Genomic DNA, 24,900 nt, shown 5'->3' with positions numbered 1-24,900 from the left:
AAAACTGTAACAACAAAGTCGGACTTTGGACTTCTTTTCCGACATTATCCCGCTGTCTTCTTCTTCTGTTATCCTGCCGTCACGTTCTTCTTCTGCCAATTACTTTCCTCTCACGTTTCCCTCATTCACGACGTAAGCACCAAAGGGAGGAGTCATGAAGGAGTGACTCAGTGAGTCAGAATCACAGAGAAGTCTGTTTAGAGCTACAAATATTTGTAAATTAAAATATCGATTTTTGGTGCAAATCTAACGATAACTGTATCGCACGAGTCAGGGCGATGATATATGGCTGTATGGATATTTTGTTAGGGCTACAACTCTGTTGATTATTTTCTCAATTTGTAGCTCAGTGACTCGCATCAAAACATGTTCCCAAGACCAAAGCAACTTCCCATTGTTTGTTTTGTTTGACCAGCCAGAGATAATCAGTTTTCCATTATATAAACTGGAGAAAGGAGGAGACAGAAAGTGTTGACTCATTGTTAATCAAGTCTACGTATCTGTTAAACTTCTAACAGTTCAATCTCTAGTAATACAAAGAGCATGTTGAAGAGCGAAGATGGAAGATATCATACATGAATAAAAGGAAGGAAAGCTCAGTAGTGACGCTGATGTATGTGCTGAAACAAAAATAAATAGTAATCTAACTGTATAATGAATTATTATTCATGAGCAGCTGATGCAGAGAGAAGTTCAAGAGGGAGAAACAAAGTTAGAGGAGGGAACAAAGGAAGAGAAGAAGAGAGAGTAAGAGGCAGAGATGACAAGAGAAGAGAAGCCCTCAGGGTAAGGAGGCAGATGAGCTTCTCTCCAGTCTGAGAGCGTCGGCTCACCTGCACCGATGACTCATTTAGGGATCAGTGTTAACAAAAGGCCGAGTTCACAGACAGGTGAGACGGAAACCTGGACACAATTAACCTCTGCCGCACCTGGAACCTCCGAGTCCCACTGCAGCGACTCTCGGCGCCTCACCTCCATTAAAAGGCTAATGCAGGCTTTTATTTTTATTTTCTGCTGCTTGAAATCTTAATTAGCTTTTTTTAAACACGCTCAAGAATCAGTCCCACAGGAAGCGCGTGTAATGAGAGACATTTAAAGAGGAATTCTGCCAAAACTTCCACATCCTTTTAAGTGAGTGCGTTAAGTTTATGGATCAGTGTCCTGGTTATGATCCGGCTCGTGAAGTTTCCTGCTAATGTGTTGAACTTGTTGACTTCATATTTCTGCTTTTAGAATCTGGATAACCTCTTTGTTTTTAAACCCTGAACATGCTACCTGGAGCTTTCGCTAAAAACCAACTCAACTGCACACAGATGATTAGAAACAAAGACACAGTCATGATCATGTAAACAGCACTAAAAATAACCAGGTTATCATCTTAAATATATACATAAAATCCTTAATAAAATGAGCAAGATAATAATGAGCAAGTTCACACAGTCGAGGGGAAGGAACACGGCTGGTTATTAGAACCTTTAGAGCAGAGTGAAACACACTGTAAGTCCTTATTAAAGGTATCAGCGTGTTTCTGTGAGTGTGAAGCACAGCAGCCAGCAGCCTGCTGTTCCGGCTTCTTCCCGTCTGCCTAACACCGTTGGATCTCACAGTTTATGTGCTGTGTAACATTAATTAAAGTAATGAGACCAGATTTAAACACTGTAATATATCCATGTTAATCCTCCCTTGTTCTCTTCTCTTGTTCTCTTTATGTTTCTGGTTGTGTGTTTTGTTTCCACGGATGATCAGAGAGCTCTCGCTGCACAAACACAACATCCAAAAACAATAACTGGCACATTTTCGTTTGCATGTTTCATCGGCAGCTGAACTTTGGACAGGAATATACCAAAGATGGAGGAATATTTGGACATTTTGAATGCGGTGGGAATGTGTTTTGCACATGATGTTAAAGGGCTGCATCCACACTCTGCTTTGAGATTTTCCTCTCATTCACCCACAGCGATGGCCTCATTATTGGGAGCAATGCAGAGTTCGGTGTCTAACGGCTTTAGGATCCTTTTTAACAGTCCACTCTCTCTAATTATTCCTTATCAAAATCATTGCATGCAAGTTTTAGCTTAGCATGCTAAACGTGGATTTGTTTCTGCTTACAGAGGACGGTGCCGTCGGGTCAGAGCAGCCTGGTTCTGCAGCCTCTGCTGTCAGACACGGAGTACAAAATCGCAGTCACACCCGTTTACGCTGACGGAGACGGACCCACGGCGTCGCGAATGGGACGAACACGTAAGTCATGTTATCCTCACTTCGCCTGGTAGAGACTAACATTAGATAGCAACTTAATTTTTTTAGGTTTTTGCTCCAATGTTTGTTGGTTTCAATGAATGTTTTAAGTAGAAGTTGTTGTTAAACAAGGTAACAAATAAACTGAATAATAAATGTTGGATTTAATAGTTAAGATTCCTAAAATTAGTCAGGATTTGTTGTGAAACTACTTTAACTAAGACTTTAGGTCGGACATTCCTCTCGTACGGCCCAGCAGCTCCACACAGCAGGTGTGTCAGTGCTGGTTGAAAGCCGAACTCTGTCGGGCTTTCCGTCTAAAACTTTAAACCATTTAAACTCTAGTTTTCACAGGAAAGAGTCGATCTTTGCTCATGTGCTTACACTCTCCCTGCTTCTCTGTGCAGCTCAAGACAATTGCAGTTAAAAGAGAAAGCAACCCGTCTCGGTAGCTCCATGTTCATCGTCCATTTTCCTTGCTGCTGAGCTGGAGACAGAAATATGTCAGAAACCTTCTTTTAAATGTGACTGAGCGGCGCCGTGAAGACACCAGCGGAGGCTAATGATTTCCTCTGCTGCCAAGTGATTACAGAACAAACACTCGACTCCCAGCGAGGGGGAAACGCTAAATTCAAGTCATTCATCTTTCCAATCCGTCCCATCATGTCTCCCTTTGCAGCGCATTACACACATTAGCAGCCGCTAACGACGTTCTCCTGTTTTAAAACGAAGGGGCCTCCGACAGCCGCCGATGATGAATGGTGCCTGTTTGCGAGTGAGGGATGAGACGATCGCCCGGGGAGGAGGGACGGGGAACGCATGGGTCTTTTAGAGGGAAGACAGATGATGTGACAAAGGGAGTCGGCGTAATCTCGGGATTTGAACCTATGAGGGATGAGGTGAACGCTGAGGGAGGCATGACGGCGAATGCAGAGGAGATGATTGGGTTTTCAGCCCCAAACTGATGATGTATAATGTGACAAAAAGAGGCCGAATAATCTGAAGGTTTGAGCCGCAGAGGGACGATCGCTGACAGAGGTGTGGGGAGGAACAGAGAGATGACAGCGGTGAAAGAAAGAGAACGACGGAGCAATCAGCTGATGTCTCACTGATGATGTTGCTCAAATTAATTTGTTTTTTGTGTGTTAGAATACAAAAAGTAAGAACGTGTCTAACCGTACTCGAAGAACAACTCGTGTAGAAACGTTCCTTTTTTGGTTTTCCATCAGCAGAAGTTGTGGACTGTCGCCTGACAGGTGAAGACACAGTGGGAGGAACGGCACAAAGAGCTCAGATGATGACAGCCATTTTCTCAGGCCCAGGGAGGGCAGAGAAAAGATAGATAATGCAACAGAGGAGGCATAAAGGGGGGGTTTGAACGTTCCAGGCTGCAGCAGATACTGACACGGGGAGGGGGGGCTGATGGGAGAGAGGATGATTGTCTTTTTAATGGTGAACGACCGCAGAAGGTGAAGAGGGAAAATGAGGCAGAAGAGCCGGTTTAATCTGGAGAAGGACGGATACTCAGAGAGGAGCGATGGAACATGAGGGGCATGATGGGAGGGTTTTTAACATTTTAAGCGTGCATCAATACAGCCAGCAGATTCACTCGGGGATTTCAACCTGAAAAAGTCCCAAGTTTCCCATTAACGAAAGAGATCAGCAGAGGATTTGAATCCATCAGGGTTCAGGAGGAACAGAATTGACTGCAGAGAAAGAGAGAGAGAGAGCGAGAGAGAGAGAGAGAGCGAGAGCGAGAGCGAGAGCGAGAGAGAGAGAGCTCCATGTCCCAAAGTTCTGTCCCTGGATTTATCTCTCTGACTGACTTATTCAGCAGTCCACTCCGTACGTTTGTCCCTGTGCTGACTGTGAAGTGTTATTAAGTGTTATCAAACCTTCATCCTCCTTTGACTCCTCTTCATTATCTCCCTCTCGCCAATTCAGTTTCTGTCCCTCCAGTTTCTCTCTGTGCTTTTCTCTCTCTGCTGTGTGACGACAGTTTAAATCATCGGGACATGCAGAGGTGACATCTCTGAAAGCATTTTATTAACACAGGTATCGCTATACGAAGATAACAGTTGATTTCTTTAATCCTTCTTCTCTTTGCTCTGATTGAATTTTTCTCTCAGTGTAATCTTTAATTCTTTCTTCTTTTCATTCCTCTCCCTCATTCAAGTCCACGTTGAGGCACGGCGCTGCATTCTGTCCCCTTTATCTCCATGGTTGCTCATCGCACATATATAATTAATGAGTAGGTGTCACATACAGGAAGTTAGCGTCTCTCTCATACTGATAAAGTATCTGTGTCTTCTCTCCTCTTTGCTCCTCAGTTCCTCTCGTCGCTCCAAAGAACCTGCGAGTGTCAGAAGAATGGTACAACCGCTTCAGGATCAGCTGGGACGTCCCGCCTTCACCCACCATGGGCTACAGGGTCGTCTACCAGCCTGTGTCTGGTAATTTACGCACACACACTAACTCTGTCAATTCGATTAAGCATTACTTTACTGATATGTTTTAAATATTACAGAATATATTTCATTACAGGTCATTTAAAGAAGTTCAAACACACTTTAGGGAACTGTTACCACCTCAAACTCTGTTAGGATACAGTGTTTATTAAACACGACAGAGTGTAGTGTATGTTATGAAACTCTGATGGTCTCCTCTCAGTAACCTGCAGCCTGTGGGATGGATAAAACTCACACACACACCTCACCTGCATGTTTTCCTTCCTTTGCCCTTTTGAACTTCCTCTTCCTAAGCGACCTCACATCTGTTTCACACCTGCTCGTTGTAAATGAAGCTAATGATCGCCTCTGAACTCGCTCCTGTGTGGTCACTCCTTGACGTCTCTCCTTAATTCTCCTGCAGCCCCTGGACCAGCTCTGGAGACCTTCGTGGGAGAGGACGTGAACACCATGCTGATCGTCAACCTGCTGAGCGGGACGGAGTACAGCGTCAAGGTCATCGCCTCCTACACCACCGGATCGAGCGAGGCGCTCACAGGGAGGGCCAAGACCTGTGAGTCCATCTTCTGTTTCTGTAATTTGATGTCACAGCTTCGGTCCGGAGCTGTGTGTCACAAAGTGTGGTTTGTCTTCTGTGCAGAAATCGTGCAAGTAGCTTCAATCATCACGCCTACTGTTACATTTACAGCACTTCATTTCCTGTTTTTTTTTGGTCACCAAGCTGTTGCACCCTGCTTTCTGCATACATGTCTTAGTATTGTTGTGGACCTTTCTGACAGTGCCAGCTGTGGTGATTAGAAAACGTCAGACTTTAAATTCTTCAGACCCATCTGGTGCTCTTAGCAGCAGTGCAAACGAATTACAAGATACAGTCTTCCAAATGTTGTTGTCCATGTTACCAAAACCAAAGTAAAGTATAATCTACCGCTGCAGTCACGTGGATTCAGGCAGACGGTAGACGGCAAACCGGATATCATTTTAGTGGACAGCCGCGAGAACACGCAAGACAGCCGCGAGAACAAGCGAGACAGCTGCGAGAACACACAAGAACACGCGAGACAGCCACAAGAACACGCGAGACAGCCGCGAGAACACGCGAGACAGCCGCGAGAACACGCGAGACAGCCGCGGGAACACGTGAGACAGCTGCGAGAACACACAAGAACACGCGAGACAGCCGCGAGAACAAGCGAGACAGCTGCGAGAACACACGAGACAGCCACAAGAACACGCGAGACAGCCGCGAGAACACACGAGACAGCCGCGAGAACACACGAGACAGCCACAAGAACACACGAGACAGCCACAAGAACACGCGAGACAGCCGCGAGAACACACGAGAGCTCGCGAGACAGCCGCGAGAACACACGAGAGCTCGCGAGACAGCTGTGAGAACACACGAGAACATGTGAGACAGCCACGAGAACACGCGAGACAGCCGCGAGAACACACAAGAACATGCGAGATAGCTGTGAGACCACGCGAGACAGCCGCAGAAGTGCTGATTTTTTTCACATCAAATATTAATTTCAATATCCAAATATCCATTTTTTTATTACAATTACATATTTGAATTTAGAACATTGGTTGTCAGGCCTAGTAGGCACACGGCTCCAGCAGCAGGAGAACTCAGATATTAGATCGGTGTAGCACGAACTGAAGAAACATTTGCCTGCATTCACCATCAACACTGATCTGACACGCACATAAAACATGGAGGAAACTTCCTTTGATTTGATTTCAACCAGAACAAATCAACCAGACAAGAATTAAATGTGTCACTTCTTTGATGCCAGTGAGGTGCTGTTCGTAAACTCATCATAACAAATCCCCGCCACAAGGGAACCCCACTGCTCCAACGCCCCTCCTCCTCCTGGAGACGTTTCTAGGATGAGTTCAGTATCCGTATTTCTTCCTCCTGATGGTGCTATGTTATTTTCTACACCTGAATATTTACTCACCTTGTTATCGATCCTCTCTGTCCACTCTACCTGTTTAAGTGAATTAAACAATCTAATCTAATCAGAGAAGCAGCCAGACGCCTGCAGACATCGATATCATGATACCTATCTGACACCTTTAATGGCAGCTCCACCTAATTACATCCCAGCCCTGCAATGAACTGGAGGTGCAATAGATTTAAGTTATCTCTCCGGTGATGTGGGCACTTCCCGACGCTCTTTAAGTGTCTGCCCAGGTTCGATCAATCAGCGCTTCTCAAGTGCATCATTGGAGTAGCAGCCCGACGTCCCTCTCCTGCATGATAATTAACCACTTCACCGCAGGCTGGCCTCGCGGTGAAATAGCCCTGTTTGAAAGTGAAAGGTCTCCTGCTTGATCTCGTGACATCCAAAGCAACCGTGCGTCCTCTTTGAAGTGTCCTTGAGCGGGACCCTGAACCTCCAGCCCTTTCATCCATTCTCATTTCTCTCCGGGTAAGAGCTCTCAAGCACGAGTTTCAGCTAAACGCCTGAACACGGAGCTTTAAATGGATCACAGGCACGTCACTTTGCGCCGCAGCCACAGCCTCCTTCGCCTGCATGACAATTAGGCACTTCTTGGTTGATTTGAAGGACAAGTTTGGGGGGAGAAGAAGGGGACTGAAACCTGAAGAAGATGGGGAACGGAAGAAGAAAGATGGAGAGATTGGTGGAGTTAAAAAGGGAGTATAATGATACGAGGCCGGTGGGATCCCAGGAGGTGAATGGAGAGTCTGTCGTACAGCTCAGCAGCATCTTAATGAAGCCGACGGACCAGCGGAGATGAGTGGACTGATGCTTCAATGTCACAGTCTCACAGCCGAGGACAAGAAGGAGACTGACTTTCCTCTCATACCTTTTCACTAAGCTGTGGTTTGACTTATGTGCAGTTTGAACAGTAGGCTGATGACTTTAACAACCAGTGATGCATGAACACTGTCATTAAGCAACACTCAGGCAGTTCGTGTCCCTGGCTCAGTGCGAGCAGTTAGCAGGCAGACAACAGGTATCAGCTCTTAGCCTAAACTATGAATGTGGTTTCCATGTTATATTTAGAGTGATTACGATTATATATATATACGTTACATGTTACATGTTTCATAATGAAAATTACATTTAAAAGCTTTGTTACTGTAACAAACAGTACTCTTAGTTATTTCTGTTTAACAGATAAATTACAGACTTTAAAAATCCGTTTCATCAGTTAAAAGTTTCCGCCTTTAATTCCTGTTTTACAAAATACAAGTTTATTTCAGCTGTTGTCACGATCTTCACAGAGACTTGGCTTGTGGCTTTTGCCGATTCATTAGAATCGGAATCTGTGTTTGTTGTCGAGAAGGTTTACCCATTTGTCTTCCTGTTATTGGGTAAGAGGCGGGGTTACACCTGGACTGATCACCTGTCAATCACAGGGCTGACACAGAGACCGACAACCTTCCACGCTCACACCCACGGGCAATTTTAAGTCACCAGTGAACCTAACGAGCATGTCTTTGGACTGTGGGAGGAAGCCGGAGTACCCGGAGGGAACCCACGCATGCACGAGGAGAACATGCAGACTCCACGCAGAAAGATCCTCCTTTATGTGGCGCCAGCTGCGGGGTAGACCCAGCGACCGCCATCACCGCTGTTTTATTTTTAAATATAGACCCAGTGATGTTGCTAAGTAGCGACCAGCGTCTCTGATTCATTAAGATCTACACCTCACCTTTCCGTACAGAACGAAACATTCTGAACAACAAACTCGTTTTAAAAATCACAGAAATCAGCAGAAGAAAACTTGCTGTCAGAGCACCGCTGTTTCAACACAGACTTCATTTCCACAAATACAGGATACAAACTTTGCAGTGGTTAATAAACTATTGACATTAAGAAGAAAAAGATGAAGGTGATATTGATTCTTGGTTTTGGACACGGCGTAAGAGCAGAGGAAGGAGAGGAGTGTTCTTGTTGGAGAGTGAGGGTGAGATGGTCTGCCACTAAAAAATCACATTGGGAGATTTTTACATAAACATTATTCAGAGATGCATAATGCATTTGTATTAAATCCCAAATAATGCAAATGAGATATTTGGCTCAACTGCAAAAAGCTCTTCTTTGTTCAGTAGAGTGTAAAATATACTGTGCTGTAAGGGGCCGTCACTAACGCAGAAACATGCATGCTGATCTCTTTGAGCTCCGAACAAGTGACGCTTTCAGAAGTCGGACATACATACCATTTGCATAAATAGAACATGTGTGGGTTTGTTTGGGCGTGTGTGCATTTACCACACTCCTGGAGAAAAGACAGGAGCTGCATTTCTCTGTAAATAACTTCGTCCTTGAAGCCGACCGGCCGTACATTTTAAATCAGTCATCTGGAAACATGGTGGCTGGTGGTTCCTCAGATGTGTATATACAGATTTATCATTACAGCAGCGTGTAAAACAGAATGCTCACTGCTCTATATACGGCTTATTGTTAGAGTTCAGTTTATTTATACATCTCAACTCTTTTTCTGTCTTTTTCAGAGTCTTAAAATCCACATTTAGGCAACGAGGGAGAGTCAGGGCGGAAATAAAAGAGCATGTGTGCTGATGAAGTCACGCGTCCCCATGAGCGTCACTATATGAGGCTTATTATCCTCTTTGTGGAGCAATTCAAATTGCCATTTGAGACTCATATATTTTCTGTTTAGACTAAAGAGAGAGAGATTAAAGAGCCGGATCGAGGATCATTTATGGATACGTGCAGGTGTAACAAGTGGAATGATTTGCTCTTGAAGAAAAAACTACACTGATAATCTCTCTCTGTCCTTCCTGCAGTGTACCTGGGGGTGACTAACCTGAGTACGTATCAGGTGAGGATGACCAGCATGTGCGCCCAGTGGCAGCCGCACCGACACGCCAGCTCCTACCGAGTGCTCATCGAGTCCCTGCTCAGTGAGTGATCGCACACCGCAGCATGGTCTGGTCTCTTTATTGTTTTGTCTTCAGGCTTGATTCTACACACGTCCACACACATGCCATAGGTGTTAAGGTGAGTAGCAATTCAACCAACTGTTGGGTAGTATCTCTTTAAAGGTAATGTGTACGCAGTTGAATTTGTGATATTTCACTTTGAAAACACAGATTTTTTTTTTAAGTTAACTTTAAAAAAATGAGGAAACCGATCATCTTAAACCTTTTAAGTTGCATTAACACAAAACAAATACTTTAAAATTTGGTTTATAAGATGCACTTTTTTTTCATCTATTTATAGAAATCAATCAATTTCAGATGTTCACACTCACTTGGACAAATAAGACACACCTCATTACATTGGATTACATTTTATATTAATATTTTTCTGTAAGATTTTCTGTTTTGTTTTTTCAATTTTTTTTAACGGACATGCACCGTCATGATCGCCATTGCAGCCGCCACACTTACAACAATCAACGTTGCCGTAGGCTGCCAGCTACCGCTAGTTACCTGCACAGCTGCTGGTTTCTTCCTGTTGGCCAGATGGACATAAAGTATATGTTAATGAATGACCACATTTTAGGAGTGGATGGTGGTAGTCAGAAAGCACGGAGGGGAGACTTGTATTTAAAACACATGCAACAACAGAAACACGCTTCAAATAAAGGAAACCTGCTGCAAAAAGCTGAAACAAATGCATTAACATCACTCGGCTGCAAATACAGAAACAATGCAAAGTCAAAAACACAAAAACCCAGAAGACACACACAAAAGAAAAACGCTGCAAGTCCAGTCAACACAGCGGAAGTGCTCCAGGCCTGTAGGGGGCGCTGCTCCAAACAGTTGGTGAGTTAGTTTGACACATTTTGATGCATTTAAACTTTGTGCCAATTAACTCAAATTCAGCCAAAGTTAAAAATACCAGCGATGCACAATAAATGATGAGATCATCAGAGAGGAACAGCTGCACCGTCGTCCTTTAACTCATCATTGTACAGAGAGCAACAGCATGGCAGGATGTAAACTCAGTGTTACCCTCCAGAGTTCACAAGTTTTTACTGTTAGCCGAATTATCTGCAGAGTGGACTGTAAAAACATTGAATAAAGCACATTGAAAACCTGTGTTCTGATATGTGTACAAACAATGCTAATGTGGCTTGAAACAGACTGGAGGTCAGCTGGAAACGTTTACATGTTGGACCAATCTCCGGCTCTTATGGAAACTTTGATAAAAGTGCATCTTACAGGTACAGCATGAGACCAGAGTAGGCTGAGATAGGAGCAAGTGTGGCACTGAACCAAACATAAATGCTGAAATACAACTTAATTCTTTTATTTTAAAAGGTGATACTTTAAGAAAAGCCCTCTCACTGGTGGTGTGTGTCATAGCTACATCACAGATCGGGTCTCTGAGATAATAAACCTTTATATAGGGGGAGATGTCTGCAAATCAGCAGGAGCATGCATGCACACAAATATTCCCTCCTCTGGTTTGTTTGGTGAATTTTAAGTCACGGCTGATTTGTTAAACGTGACTGTGCATCACTAACACGGGCATGTTGAACACTGTATATCCAGCTGTGATTCTCCTCCTCTCCCATTGAGCTCCTACGCTGCATATCTGCGCCGGTGGGAGGGAGGAGGGGGGAGGGGGGGCCTATGAATACTCGCATGCTTTCATTAGTGGGAGTTTCAGTATGCAGCGCAGAGAGAGCGTCCGATTTCCAGAATCCCTAAGCACCCTGAGATGACAAAGATATTGTTGTTGTTGCAGTCTTAAAGGTTTAGCTGTGCAATCGGACACTGAGCCGCTCTGTAGACGACCGAGGCTTACAGATCGCAGCCTGCTGACATTTACACTTTTGCTGCGTGAGGTAAAATACAGGAAACAAGGACAAAAGGTCAGCATGATGGCGGCCAAGTGTGTTGGGATATTGTAACAAGCTTGATGGTAATTATGCCTTGTTGCTTTTATTGTGAGAGGAACACTTCAAAATACAGCGGGCTCAGCGCCAACAGAAATATCTTATTTTGCCATTTGTTGTTAAAAGATAAAAAACTCCTACACGCCAAAATAACATCAAACAAAAGACGGAGTGACCTCTAATCAATCGCACACGTCCACCATTCAGTCACCACCTCAGGGGTAACTCTTTTCATACAGCCACATCCACCAAATAGAAAGGTAATGGCTGTTATTCATCACCCGCAGGCCTTTAGCAACAACACTGCCTTCATTAACGTCACATAAAGCCACATATTATTACAGTTCCCCTGAGTGTGTTCAGGGAGCTCCCAGGTAATAGTTGTCTCTGCACACAAAAGAGCTAAATGAGGATTTATAAGTGAGCAGCTGGTCAATAATTACAAGAGGAACGTTTCTGCTGCAGGAGAGAGAACGGAACAATGACGTGATTTTGGACGTGTAAGTTTGGAGGAAAGAGATCGATGTATGAGTTTGAAGAGTGTAAGGGCGTTTTCACAGTAGGTACGATCGCTTCATACCGTATCCCAGTACGGTTGCCCCCCCCTCTCCTGTCCCCCGCCGGTCAGCTTTCACAGTCATAATTTCATTCCGTATCCGAGTACACTAGCGGTAGGACTCCGAAGCAGAAGGTGGCGGTAATGCACCTCAAAAACAAGGAGAAGAAGCAGAGTACCATCGACTACGGAACATTGTTTATGTTGTCGTTCCAGTGTCGAATCGCGTGATCCCAAGCCCGTACTCGACCTTCGCTGTATGCCGACTATTATTACATTTTTGGAGACAATCTCAAGAACGACTCTCTCACCTACATTCCTGCAGTATCAGCCATGGCCGCCTCTGAACTGCACGGCTGCGCGCATACGCAGATTTCGGAGGAGACATTATAAAAAGCGGCCCACTTCTGTTGTTTGGTACAGAAGCATGAGTACGCATGATCCGTACTCGAGACCACCTTTTCAAGTGGACTCTGGCCAGATCAACGAGCTGTGCTCGAGTACGGTACACAGTGTTCACACTAATCAAACGAACTGGACTGTACTCGGATCCGGGCCCGGGTCCCTAATGTGGAAGCCCCCTAAATGTTCCTCTACAACAGACTGTTCTAGCTCAGTTGAACTGGAGTTTACATGGATCGACCTCTCACCTTTCCCTGCACATTATTAAGGTCTAAGAAAGTCTAAATAAAAGTCTATGCACACTTTTCTTACTTTCTCATGAATTCAGCATTTGTAAATAAATACATGTAGTTTCGCCGTTGCTGTTGGACATCCCCACACATACCTACACACTATTAAAATAAGTATATCATGAAGTTAGCAACTTTATCGTGACATTCAAACATAAAGATTGGCTAGACACTTTGCTGCAGCTCCTTGAAACGTTCCACCTGCCCTGTGATCAAGTTGTGGACAGGAATTTAATTGTTTTCAGGATAATACGGTTTTCTAAGAAGAACATTCGATGTGTTTCCAGTCGACCCTGACCACAAAAACAACCCACACACATGCTGGGTTTTCTACTAATTGGATATTGTTCCCAACTTTTCCTGACTGTGAAAAAAGTTTAATTTTATTCAGTTTTATTTGTGCAGAAACAAAAACTGAGCTGCTGACAGAAAACAGTCCTGATAGACAGTTGAAACATTTCACTCTGAAGGAGAAACAAACTGGAGGACGTCTGATGACGGTAGATGGTTCATCTTTATCAACCACAGCTGGAAAAGACGGCGTTAAACAACCTCCGTCACGTCCATCTCTATGATTGGAATGAGTGACCTATTAGTGCAGAGAAGAGGTCCTCATGATGTACATCAATCTGTAACACACTTACCTGACTAAATCAATACAGTAGTGTACAGGCAGATTGAGTTAGAGAAGAAGTTTGGAAACGCTTGGTGTAAAACAGAAGCCTCTGATGATGTGATCTCTTGTATCTTTCCTGCAGACGGTCAGAAGCAGGAGACGAAGCTGAGCGGATCAGCCAGCAGACACTGTTTCAACAACCTGAAGTCCAACACGCAGTATAAGATCAGCGTGTACGCGCAGCTGCAGGACGGGACTGAAGGGCCCGCGGTCACTGTCAACGGGAAGACACGTGAGTACACAAACACGTCAGCGAGCAGCTTCAAACATGACGCAGTGTTCCTCTGCACTCTGCTCAGGGTTTCAGATAATGCTCGTTGGTTAATCTGAAATTAGAGGGACATTCATCGCCGTAAAATTGGATTTCTCTTCACAGGTTCTAATTAAAGGAAAATAGTCCCGATTCTCTCGTCTGTCTCCTTCAATAGGACCCTGCTTGGGTTCAGTTATATCTCTTATTGACATCCTGTGTCCATTAGGCAGTTGGAGGTTTTTTCTCTCTGCACGTGTGAGAATCTACACGTTATTTATCTCATCCCGGCTGCTGCAGCAGTACGGAAGCATCGATAAGAGACGAGGATCTCAACACAAGGCATTCATGCTAAATGCATTATTATGGATTCCCTGTATGGAGCCTCATTAAAGACTCTGCAGTTTAAGGCTGGATAAGGTAGCTCCTGACAGACGACAACACCTGAGTCTCTTCAGCACGGATCAGCTGTCTGCTTCACAGCAAAAGAAAAAGTACTTACACAGTAAGTCAGTAAATATTAAAGGCCTCAGAGAATTTGTCTGGTCACGTACATGACAACGCATGCAGGGGAAATGGGGTGATTCGTCACTTGTGTAATAACAGCTGCAGTGATTACCCAAAGTTGCAAGGTTGAGAAAAGTGCACAGGGATGGGCTGAATTTAAAGTTCCAATGTTGAATGTTGGATGTTTCGTGCTCTTGTGCGCCACCCGCTGGCAATGATCGGTAATTAGGGGAGCACACTTCCCAACGTCCACGGTCTGCTCCGGTTGTAACTCTTGATTTTCCTGGCTGACGGTCGCTTTCCTTTTCAGACTGTTTGCTTCATCTGAGCGTCGAGTTTGTTTCTTCTTCTTTGGATTTTCACTTCTTGTTGAAGTTGTATCTGTAGTCATCCATCTTTTCTTTGTTTGTTCAGCCATAGTAGATTACTGTTTACTCGCAACACTTGCAGAGAGCGGAAAAGCAGCCGCTTAGCTCCGCCTACCCTCTCTGGCAGACCAACCACTGCTGGCTGATGGAGAACGCGTCACTAACTGGGCGCCGCTTGGGATTTTTTCCACCCAGTCTGTAATAATACTATATACTGCAAATGCAAAGGCTTTCATCAGTGGGCCGTCGGCTCAGTCACCATTGTGTTACCTCATTCAGCGATGGATAGAGACAGACATTTATTTACATGAAAAAGTTTGAGATTATTGCTTCAGGTGAATTTGTGCAACAGCAACATCGCGACTTCCTGGAGGGACAGTTCAGGGTTCAGGTCAGCCCTCCAATCTAAATCCAGAAACATACATGTGGAAGTTGATTTAGCCTGGAAATATACGTGCGAGCAAAACACTGAACGTTGTTAACGCCGGTTTAAAAACAAGGAAATGTTTCAGGTTGAAAGCAGAGACCAACAACAAATGACGACAGTACTATGGTCCTGTTAGAAGTAGAAGGATTTGTGTTCAAAGTCTGAGCCACAAACAGAACCATCGTGGTCTCATGTAGGGCCGACCTATAATCTGACCCTCACAGTCTGAGCATTTGTGGGACACGTGGGAGGCCTTTGTGATTTTGAGGATCATAGAATCCTCCAGAAAACACTTCATTTCGTTTTAAAGCCTCTGTGCTGACAAACATATTTCTTAGGTTGTCTCTAATGTGAGGCTTTAATTCACCACTGACACATTAAGCACTTTACCTCCTCCGTCCTCTGTGCCAACCCGCCTTTTGAAATGTGCCCATACATGTGTCATAAAAAACAATATAGCAGAAACACACAGTCGACACACACACAGAAGCAGGAGCTGCTGTCAGCTGTCACAGTGTATAAAAGAAGCCCGCTGCAGGCTGGGAGGACCATCACGTCATTTTAAACAGAAAACATCTTTTATCCTCGAGGGAGCGACGAGAGCTGAATCCTCTTCCTCCTCTCAGAGCGACTCGTTTGTTCTGCAGCGGCAGCCCCAGACACTAATCAGGACGCTCTGTCTGCAGACGTGTTTGGTTTCTATATTCAAGTTCATTTTCAGTGAACTGCATGTGCGATTAGTTTTACTGATGAAAGGTAAATTCACCCTCTTGTACGCTGATCTTTGATGTTATTTTACTCATTGTCTAACCCAGCTATGTGAGCCTGAAAGTGAATATTCACATGTGTGACATGTCCTCTATCACACCAATAAAAGCCTATTTGACATCCCATTCTAAAACCATGGACATGATTCCTCAGGTGGTTCCCTCCTCTTTTGTTGGTAGTAGCCATCACGGCTCTCTGAGATTAACACGTATGACTGAGGGGACTTCGTGCTCAATTAGCCCAAAGAGCATTTGTGACATCAGGCACTGATGAGAAGGCCTGACCCGCAATCTGCGCTCTACTTCCTGCCAAAGGCACCCTGTTGGGTTGAGGTCAGGGCTCTGTGCAGGCCAGGAAAGAACCAAAGTAAAAATGATTAAAAGGTTCAAAGTTGGATGAGCCCAACTGGCTGAACTGTCTTTGCATCCTGCATTCTAGAGCAGTCTATCTAGAATTCGAGTAGCATTCACATTTTCGGGGCCACACCCGTGTTGCTCCACCAAACTGCCAGAGAGTGAAGCAGGTTTTATCACAACCAGGACGTTAGCTGTGTCCCAGTCCAGGGGCTGCAGCCTTCGCAGGCCGTATTTGAAGGCCGATTGCGTCACAGAAGCGCGTCGAAGGCTGTCCCAATTCGAAGGCTCCTTCAGATGCAGCCAACAAATTGCGTCCTCTGTTTCCCAGGCTGCCAAGGATCCATCCGGTGCATCCTTCGCGGCCCAACGTTTCCAGATCGAGAAGCATTGCACGCCAATTCAAACAAAATGGCGACTTTCACGCAGCCTTAAAATGTTTACGTTTTTGGTTTCAACTTAATCAAATAGCTGCGTTAGACATGTTTCAGAAAACGAAAGTGCCCTTGAAACAAATTATCTTTCAAATAATTTACTTACGCAACGTTAGTTATGCTAACTAGTTAGCTCGGTAGCTATCTGTTGCTAGGCAACAGGAGCGGCGTTTGGTGACGTAAGGGCAGACCAGACCGTCTCATTTCAGTTCGGTTTTAACGTCTACGCAGGCTATGACTGGAGCGTCCTCCGTGGACCGCTTCCCACGAAGGCTGCAGCCCGTGGATTGGGACACAGCTAATGTTTCCACGGCTCCAGAGCTTTACACTGCTTACCTGTAATGAAATCTGCCTTATCAATAAAATTGCTGCATTGCATTGCAAAAGCCTTTCAGCAGCAATTTGGATCTCTGTGGTCAGTGATAACACAGATGAAAGGCAACGTTTGCACACTCATTGGACCCTCACAGTTGACGGCGCGTTACTCGTAGGACCAACATTTCACAAACTAACTGTTGACAAACATCCACACGTTTTACATTTACAATGGAGATCCAGCACAAAGCTTCTGCGCTAGATTTAACGCAATATTGGAAGTCTCAAGTCGGTTTGACGTCAGCATGTTAGACAGAATTCATTAGATATGTTTTTGCTATTTGAAAACAATCAGCTCGATCAGGTGAGTGTTCACAGTGAGTTTTTGAAAAGGTGGCAGTGTTGAAACAAAACATTTTGTCATGCTGGAACACGTCCTTCAAATGTTCTGTTTTTGGTTCTTCAGGTAGTAAGATCTACAGTGAAGGCCTTACATTAGTACCTGCTAGCTTTATTCAGTGCGTAAATGTGTTGACTTGAAACTTGCTTAAAGACTTGGCGAACATCGTATCTGCAGTGTTCTGGTTTATTTCCTCAGAGTTACATTTGGAGGTTTTAATTGATTTTCAGAGTCTGCACCGCGATGCCAGACAGTTAGAACAAAAGTGTGACAAAAATCATTGCAGGCATTTTGTTCCTGAGATGGATTACCTTCTGCAGCACTCTGAGAATAATGAAGTGAGGACGAAGAGAAGGGCTGAAGGGAAGAGAAGGAAAAGTGAATGAAACACAGGTGAGATGAAGAGAGGAGAGGCTGATGAAGTGAAAGCTAGAAAATGAAACATCCCGAGTGATAAAGAATGAATGAGGAGAGAATCCTCCTGACCAGAGCAGGTATTTGTTCTCTTGAAGCTGCTCCCCTCTGCGCTGCAGCTCTGCAGAGAGGCTCCGCTCTGATTTATTGCTTTGTTTTGATGCAAATGAACGCCGGAGCCTTTTCTCCAAATGACTATCCACCATCGCTGCAGGCAGCCGCTACTGAGCGCTCCCTGCCTACCATCACAAGTAATTCCCCGCCTCAGGTAGCTGATTTACTGCCTAAACAGCACTGAATGAACAAACCGTGCGTGTCTGCGTGTGTGTGTTTGGAGGGGGCAGCTGGTTTATCTAGTTTCTCCGCCCCCCCCACACAGAATAAGGGTTTGGAGTTGAAAGCAGAGACAGCGGGAGTTTGATTTAGACTGCAGCAGACGCTGTGATCAATCCCCCAAATTACACAGGATCTGAAATCACAGAGCTGAGTGTGGTTATTTCACACATTCTGTATGTTATATGTGTGTGTGTGTGTGTGTGTGTGTGTGCGGCTGTCTGAGGCCGCGCTCTTCTTCTGCTCTTCTTTTTAGAGTAGATTTAATTCAGGGGTCACGCAGCATGTGCTGATGGCTTTACGATGAATGTGTTCGTGATTGCAGGTTTTCTTGGTATCTGTGTTTTTACTCTCTCTCTCTCTCTCTCTCTCTCTCTCTCTCTCTCTCTCTCTCTCTCTCTCTCTCTGCAGTGCCCGTCCCAACCCCGGCACCAACCAAGCCCCCCACCACCACGCCACTACCCACAATCCCTCCTGCTAAGGAAGGTAAGAGCTGGTGTTTTAGAGGGATTCTTTTTATGTTGTGAAGTTTCTGGTTTTATTTAGGTGAAGGACGCCCATCACATCACAGGTTACATTCATGGGGTGGCTTCCTCAGTGATATTAATCTCCTTAAAGTTCAGTTAAAGGCTGTTTGTCGCTCAATTCTTTCTTTTTCTTTATTTCCAAGTGTGCTCATGCAGACACCTTGCAGGGTTGGTGGACAATGGAGATATCTTTGTTTTTATTTCACTTACGGTCACCACAGAGGCCGTGCTCTGTGACGTTCACTGACCCTGTCCTGACTGAAGACACTGTTAAACAAACCTTGACATAAGATTTGTTTAGAGATTGTGGATCTGTGATGTTTAATAAATCCTTGTGTTTAACCTACATGGAACTACATCTAAATTATGTTTACTTTAAAGGAGCACAGTCACAATAATTCTTTAGACTTTAGATGTAACAAAAAATATTTCAAAACCATAACAATGACAAAACCTGGCTGCAAGGCCGTGACAAAAAGGGGATGGACACAACAGATGACTGTGATGTGCAGGTGGCTGCTGGGATGAATCCAGGTGGGAATGAAGATTACTGTGGTTGGACTTTAAGTGAATCCCTCCTCAGATAACGTAAATGATTAATTTGAGGTCAGTTTGTAGATTATCGATAGATCAAGATGATCTGTCATCTTAAGAAATTAAACGTTCTTATCACTCATGGCGCTGATACAACAGAAGTACAACAAATATAAACCGATGTTTTTCAGGCGACACTTTCAGAGATATTATTTAAGTTTGTGTCAAACTTCATTAACTTAAATTACGGTTTGCTTTGTGATTTCTTTCCGTCTCCGGCTGTAACTCCACTTCACTTTCTCACCGACACACAGACTAAGTTTAGCTCTCTGTCTGCCCACTCTCCGTGCTGTGTAAATCAAGATGAGGCGCGTGAGGTGTTGAGGTTGACGTGTGTGTGTGCATATGTGACGCGCAGTAAATTAGCTTTAACTGCTCTCCTCCCACACTGCGCTGTGTATTTAACACACACACAGAGGTATTTATAATGCTGAAGAAAAGGGATGATTTTCAGTTCCAATTATCACACAGGCAGAGATATATGTAATTACAGAGAGAGTCTTCAACAGAAGGGTATTTTCATCTTAAAGATGAACCTGCTGAGGTTTGGTCTCATCTCCTCAGACGTGTAATTCACCTTCTGCACACATCTGTCAACATTTAAACAACACAGCACGTCAGTGGGATCTGTGAGGGGAGGAGGCGACACGTAATCCGCTGAAACACAGGATGCAGTACGAACATGTGTTTGTCATGTCAGCATGTTAGTGATGGGCCCCCCCCTCCGGCACTTTATTGTCTGTCATCTGCAAAAACTTTATTGTATTTACATGTTATAACGAATACAAGATAACTCTCCCCAGCTTATTTTTCAGCCCGTTATCGCAGAAGAAATATCCACATTGATATGAATCCACAACCTCTCAGCTCTTTTAAACGCGGCTTCTCTTTGTCATCCACACTTTTCATGACTAAGTGGTTCAGTCTCAGTGTTTAACATATAACAGCAAATATATATAAATCTGTATCAGCACTTTTCTTCTTATAAAACGTGATTCTTGCAAACTGCATGGAGGGCTTTTATTGTGAAAGGAAATCAGTTTAGAGAAACGTAAACAAAGAGCAGCAGACAGAACTAAAGCTGTCTGCAGATCAATCGGCTCCAGCTGAAGCTTTCATTTGATTTTAAGAGAGGAGAAAAGGAAGTGATTGGATTGAATAAGTTTACCGTATTTTCAATCATTTATTAGCTGACAGTCTTTTCAAATCGAATCAATCAAAGGTTTAAGCTTCTTTTGTTCCTGACTCGCCAGCCTTCGAGCTCAAGTTTGTTTATTTGAACAGAAATTAAAGCAAAGTTATAAAACGAGTAAAACAGAGACTAAAACAAAGATAATAATACTCTTCTTTTAAGGTATTTACAAGTTTAAGAGAGATGGAGGTAGAGAGTGTTAAACTACAGCCCTGTGTTTAGTATCTTCCTCACCATCTTTCTCTCTCTCTCTCTCTCTCTCTCTCTCTCTCTCTCTCTCTCTCCCTCTCTCTCTCTCTCTCTCTCTCTCTCTCTCTCTCTCTCTCTCTCCCTCTCTCTCTCTCTCGCTCTCTCTCCAGTCTGTAAGGCAGCTAAAGCCGACCTGGTCTTCCTGGTCGACGGTTCCTGGAGTATCGGCGATGAGAACTTCCTGAAGATCATCCGCTTCCTGTACAGCACCACCGGAGCCCTGGACCGGATCGGCCCGGATGGCACACAGGTACCACAGAATGAGATGCGCTCATAAATATTTGCTCTAATTTTCTGTCAGTAACAAGTCGATTAATCAACTAATCATTAAAGCACCGAGACAGAAGGACGTCTGTCTCTGACCAGCACTCTCCTTCTGTGGAAGACAGCACGGGCGTCTCCCTTTAAACTAACTGTCCTGTGTCCGCTTCACCTCGAGAGTCAACGCTCAGTCTTAAAAAACAACACAAGAAAAGCAGTTTCCAAACGAACAAAGAAGCACGATCTCTGTTGTTTCCATTTCCATATAATCAAGTATTCTGTTGGTGTTTCCCAAGTGGCAGAAACCCTGATCACATCTGTGTTTAGATTCTTGTTCTCCATCGTACAGCAGCAGACATAAGCCCAACCAAGCTGCTCATTTATGTCTTTATGTACAAATAAAGAAGCTTCCTCCCGCGAGGCCGGTTAGCTCGGTTCACAGACAACACAAATCATTTCTGGTCTCTGTATCGTGATCATGGAGCTTCCTTATCTTTGGAAGAACACACTCTTTTACTGCTTTAATGTGTTTAAAAATAACATTTGTTTTTCAGGGGAATTCTGCTATTTTTAACTCTATTTTTACATAAATGACTCATGGGTGCAATATGTTTTATAATTGGTCCATTAAATTACTTCATTTCTTTGCAGCTGCAAAAAGAGCTGACCCCAGATCTTCCTTTAAACTCCGTGTAAATCTTTTTAATTGTGCTCCGTGTTGTCTGTCAGGTCGCCATCGCCCAGTTCAGCGACGACGCCCGCACAGAGTTCAAGCTGAACTCGTACAACGACAAAGAGCGGCTGCTGGACGCCATCAACAAGATCTCCTACAAGGGAGGAAACACAAAGACAGGTGAGCGTCCAGCAGCAACATAATGACAACATCACCGTCGTGCTTTTCCAAAGAACAACTGGTTATGAGGGATTGAATGAAGAAGGAGTTTAACTGCACAGAAAGAACTATTGACAGCAGCCGGTGAAATCCAGCTTTTCCTAGAAGGCATCTGTGTCTGTGAACAAATCAGTCCAACATGTGCGTGCGCACACACAACCTCCTGACATTATCAATACTTACTGAGCAGCAGGAAACCACAAACAGATGATTAAATCTGTGTGCAGGTGTGTGCAGCATCTGTGTCGATGTCTGTGTGTGCATGTGGAACACTTTGCTGTGACACGTCTTCATGCATTCATTCATGTAAATCGCGTTTACATAAGAACGTGTGCACGTTCTGCACAAACCCTGTGTGTGAGGAGCGTATGTTTCATGAGCGCGCGTGTAATGAGAGGAAGTCGGTGGGGAAGCAGGCCGAGGTGTAGTCATTAATCAGAGTTTACAAAGCAGCCCGTCGCTCCTGCAGGGACGAGGCTGCAGAGAATAGATTTGTAACAGCGTCACTGCTGGGGAGGAAGTGTCCCACTGCTAATGTCACACTGTAAAACACTAATCCTCCTTTTCTATCAGGAAGCAGCAGTTTGGGGAGCGTAAGAGCACTCAATCACCTCGGTCTGCACACTGCAATTAAAATCTGTCTCCCAGTGTTCCCACAGGCCCGAGGAGAGTTTGATTACTGGATCTGTTGAGACACCCGGAGCTGTTCGGTTCCTTTATTGAAATGTAGCAGCCAGAAACACATCCTAAAGAAAGCTTGTGCAACTTGTGGAATATCTAGTATTGAATTATTTATTCAATGTATCCAGCCATCCATGCTGCAACAATGAATCAATACATTTAGTCAATGGAAAGTAAATTAATGATGATGATTAAATGTTTCGTTCATTTTTAAGAAGCAAAAATGTCAAACATTTTTTTAGTAAGTCGTGGATTACAGATTATTCTCTTCTCATGTCTCGAAACCGTCCTGGAGGTGCTGGGTCTCTCTGATTCAGCCCACTCTCACATCAGCATGTTGTGCACTAATAATCAGGGCCTGTTATCACACGGGTTCATCCTGGAGTGACATCTAATAATTATTTTTATGAAACCTGAAGTTCAGCTGTCAATCAGGTCTCAGTTCACCACAGAGGTCGGTGACATCAGGAGGACAAAGAGTTCTTACTGTGCAGAATAAAGCAGCAGCAGATGCAGAGACTGTAAGGCTGAGACAGAGGTTAATGATGCACACAATTCACAGACAACAGATCAAGAGGCACGTTTTTTAAGACTGTGAACTCCAGAGATGTAAAAGTCTTGTTTTAAGGTCTCACATGCTGATGAGTCTTTCTGTCCAATCAGGTCGAGCCATCCAGCACGTGAAGGAGAACATCTTCACGGTGGAGGGAGGAGTCAGGAGGGGAATCCCAAACGTCCTCGTGGTCCTCACAGACGGCCGCTCTCAGGATGACGTCAACAAAGTTTCCAAAGAGATGCAGATGGAAGGTCAGAGATGTGCAGTCTTCGGTTTAACATGAAAGAAAAGAGGATTTGATTCCATAGTTTTACATTTTATTGTAAATGATCACATAATGAAGCACCAGTAACACCCGCCCCCCTCTGTCCTCCTGTGAAGGCTACATCGTGTTTGCGATCGGCTTCGCTGACGCCGACTACGGCGAGCTGGTGAGCATCGCCAGCAAACCCAGCGACCGACACGTGTTCTTCGTGGACGACCTGGACGCCTTCAAGAAGATCGAAGAGAAGCTGGTGACCTTTGTGTGCGAGGCGGCCACTGCCAGTGAGTCACCACAGCCTTTCAAACTCAGATTTAGACATGGTCGCGTAAGAGGTCATCTTGTGTCATGTTTCCATGTAACTAAGAAGAGTTAGGAATATTGGACATGTCCTAAACGGTGGTCAGATTTCATCAGCCGGTTCGGAGTGAGTAAACTCGGCTCGTTGCAAAGAGTGGTTTAGGTTTAGGTTTAGGTTTAGGTTTAGGTTTAGGTTGGTGCTTTAGGCTCAATCCAAATGTGGCTGTAGCCTGAAAGTAGACAGATACAGGAAGTAGAGGTTGTAAACTGCCTTTCTAATACAGCACATTGCAGCAACAAGTGCTTCACATAAGACATCAAAAGCATCATGACTAAGGGCAAAAGAAATTATAATAAGAGGGCATTTAAAATGATTGAAACAAGCCATTAAAGAGAAGATGAAATAAAGAGCAACTTGAACAGAAGCTAAAAAGCTGAAACGGGCCGTCAAACGAGAGAAAACCTACCAGCCAGGTTTTCACACACTTTGGGAATATCCTGCTTCCCCTTCGGTTCAGTTCTGATCCGAAGTGTTCTGGTTGGACAACAGGAGCATTCTGAGGACGTCACTTTGTGTTCTGGGAAACTGATGAGACTTTTAGGCAAATAATTGTTCATCACAGCCCAAAGCTGTGCCTGCAGTATCATACATGTTTCCTTTTTTCTACTCAAGCTAAATTATAAAGTATGCATGCTTCAGATTCTTTCTGTTCCTTTTGTAAGACTGAAGAGCAGCAGATTTTATTAACCATCAAACTCAGACTCAAGCTGAAATCAGCTGTGATATAAAGAAAGATCCAGGTTTTGTTCTCTTCTCTTGAAACATCTCTGATCTGGTTCGGAGTGTGAGGAGGAATGGTTCAGTGTCATGAGTTGTTCAGGCGTCTCCATGTCTTATTAAACTCATAAACTCTTTAATTTTAGTGGAGAAAAAAACACCTCAGAGGAGGGTAGAATCTTTTTTTTGGTTGCTTTTCCGGACACATATTTTTATTAGATACTACAAACAGTGACGAAAAATACTTTTATGGAAACATGGCAAACAGTTACTTTGCTCCACTTGTGTCTCACATGCAGTGTTGTAGTACTCGAGTCCTGGTTTTCAGGACTCGTGTCTTGACATGGACTCGAGCGTTGGCCCTGAGCGAGGGCTGGCACGCACGTTCACGTGCCGTCTTGTCCAGCAACAGTTCCTTCCAGGATGCCGAAAGAGGCGCCACGCGTCGTGTGTTTTGCTTTCAAAGATTTTACATTAAATGCAGCGCAAGCAGAGCAACATGTCTGATATGTAAAAGAACCATCGAGGAGAAGATGGGGACGACCTCGAAGTCTCTGAGGCTG

The 24,900-nt window shown here is 44.3% G+C and overlaps 1 protein-coding gene across 1 annotated transcript in view; it reads left to right on the top strand.

Annotated features, from left to right (window-relative positions):
* The window catches only part of LOC138608514 (collagen alpha-1(XIV) chain-like), a 141,662-nt gene that overhangs the window by 77,039 nt on the left and 39,723 nt on the right, over positions 1 to 24,900 (top strand). The window contains exons 19-28 of the mRNA XM_069681116.1: positions 2,112 to 2,241; positions 4,569 to 4,691; positions 5,110 to 5,259; positions 9,490 to 9,606; positions 13,559 to 13,708; positions 18,457 to 18,531; positions 20,718 to 20,857; positions 21,598 to 21,721; positions 23,105 to 23,248; positions 23,379 to 23,543. Of these exons, the coding sequence (XP_069537217.1) occupies positions 2,112 to 2,241; positions 4,569 to 4,691; positions 5,110 to 5,259; positions 9,490 to 9,606; positions 13,559 to 13,708; positions 18,457 to 18,531; positions 20,718 to 20,857; positions 21,598 to 21,721; positions 23,105 to 23,248; positions 23,379 to 23,543 (1,318 nt within the window). The remainder of the gene's footprint in view (positions 1 to 2,111; positions 2,242 to 4,568; positions 4,692 to 5,109; positions 5,260 to 9,489; positions 9,607 to 13,558; positions 13,709 to 18,456; positions 18,532 to 20,717; positions 20,858 to 21,597; positions 21,722 to 23,104; positions 23,249 to 23,378; positions 23,544 to 24,900) is intronic.

Source organism: Semicossyphus pulcher, unplaced genomic scaffold (genome assembly GCF_022749685.1).
Source record: "Semicossyphus pulcher isolate SPU_LCO1_2020_fin unplaced genomic scaffold, fSemPul1.0.p SCAF_5, whole genome shotgun sequence".
Lineage (NCBI taxonomy): Eukaryota > Metazoa > Chordata > Actinopteri > Labriformes > Labridae > Semicossyphus > Semicossyphus pulcher.
This window is presented reverse-complemented; position numbering and strand designations above follow the sequence as displayed.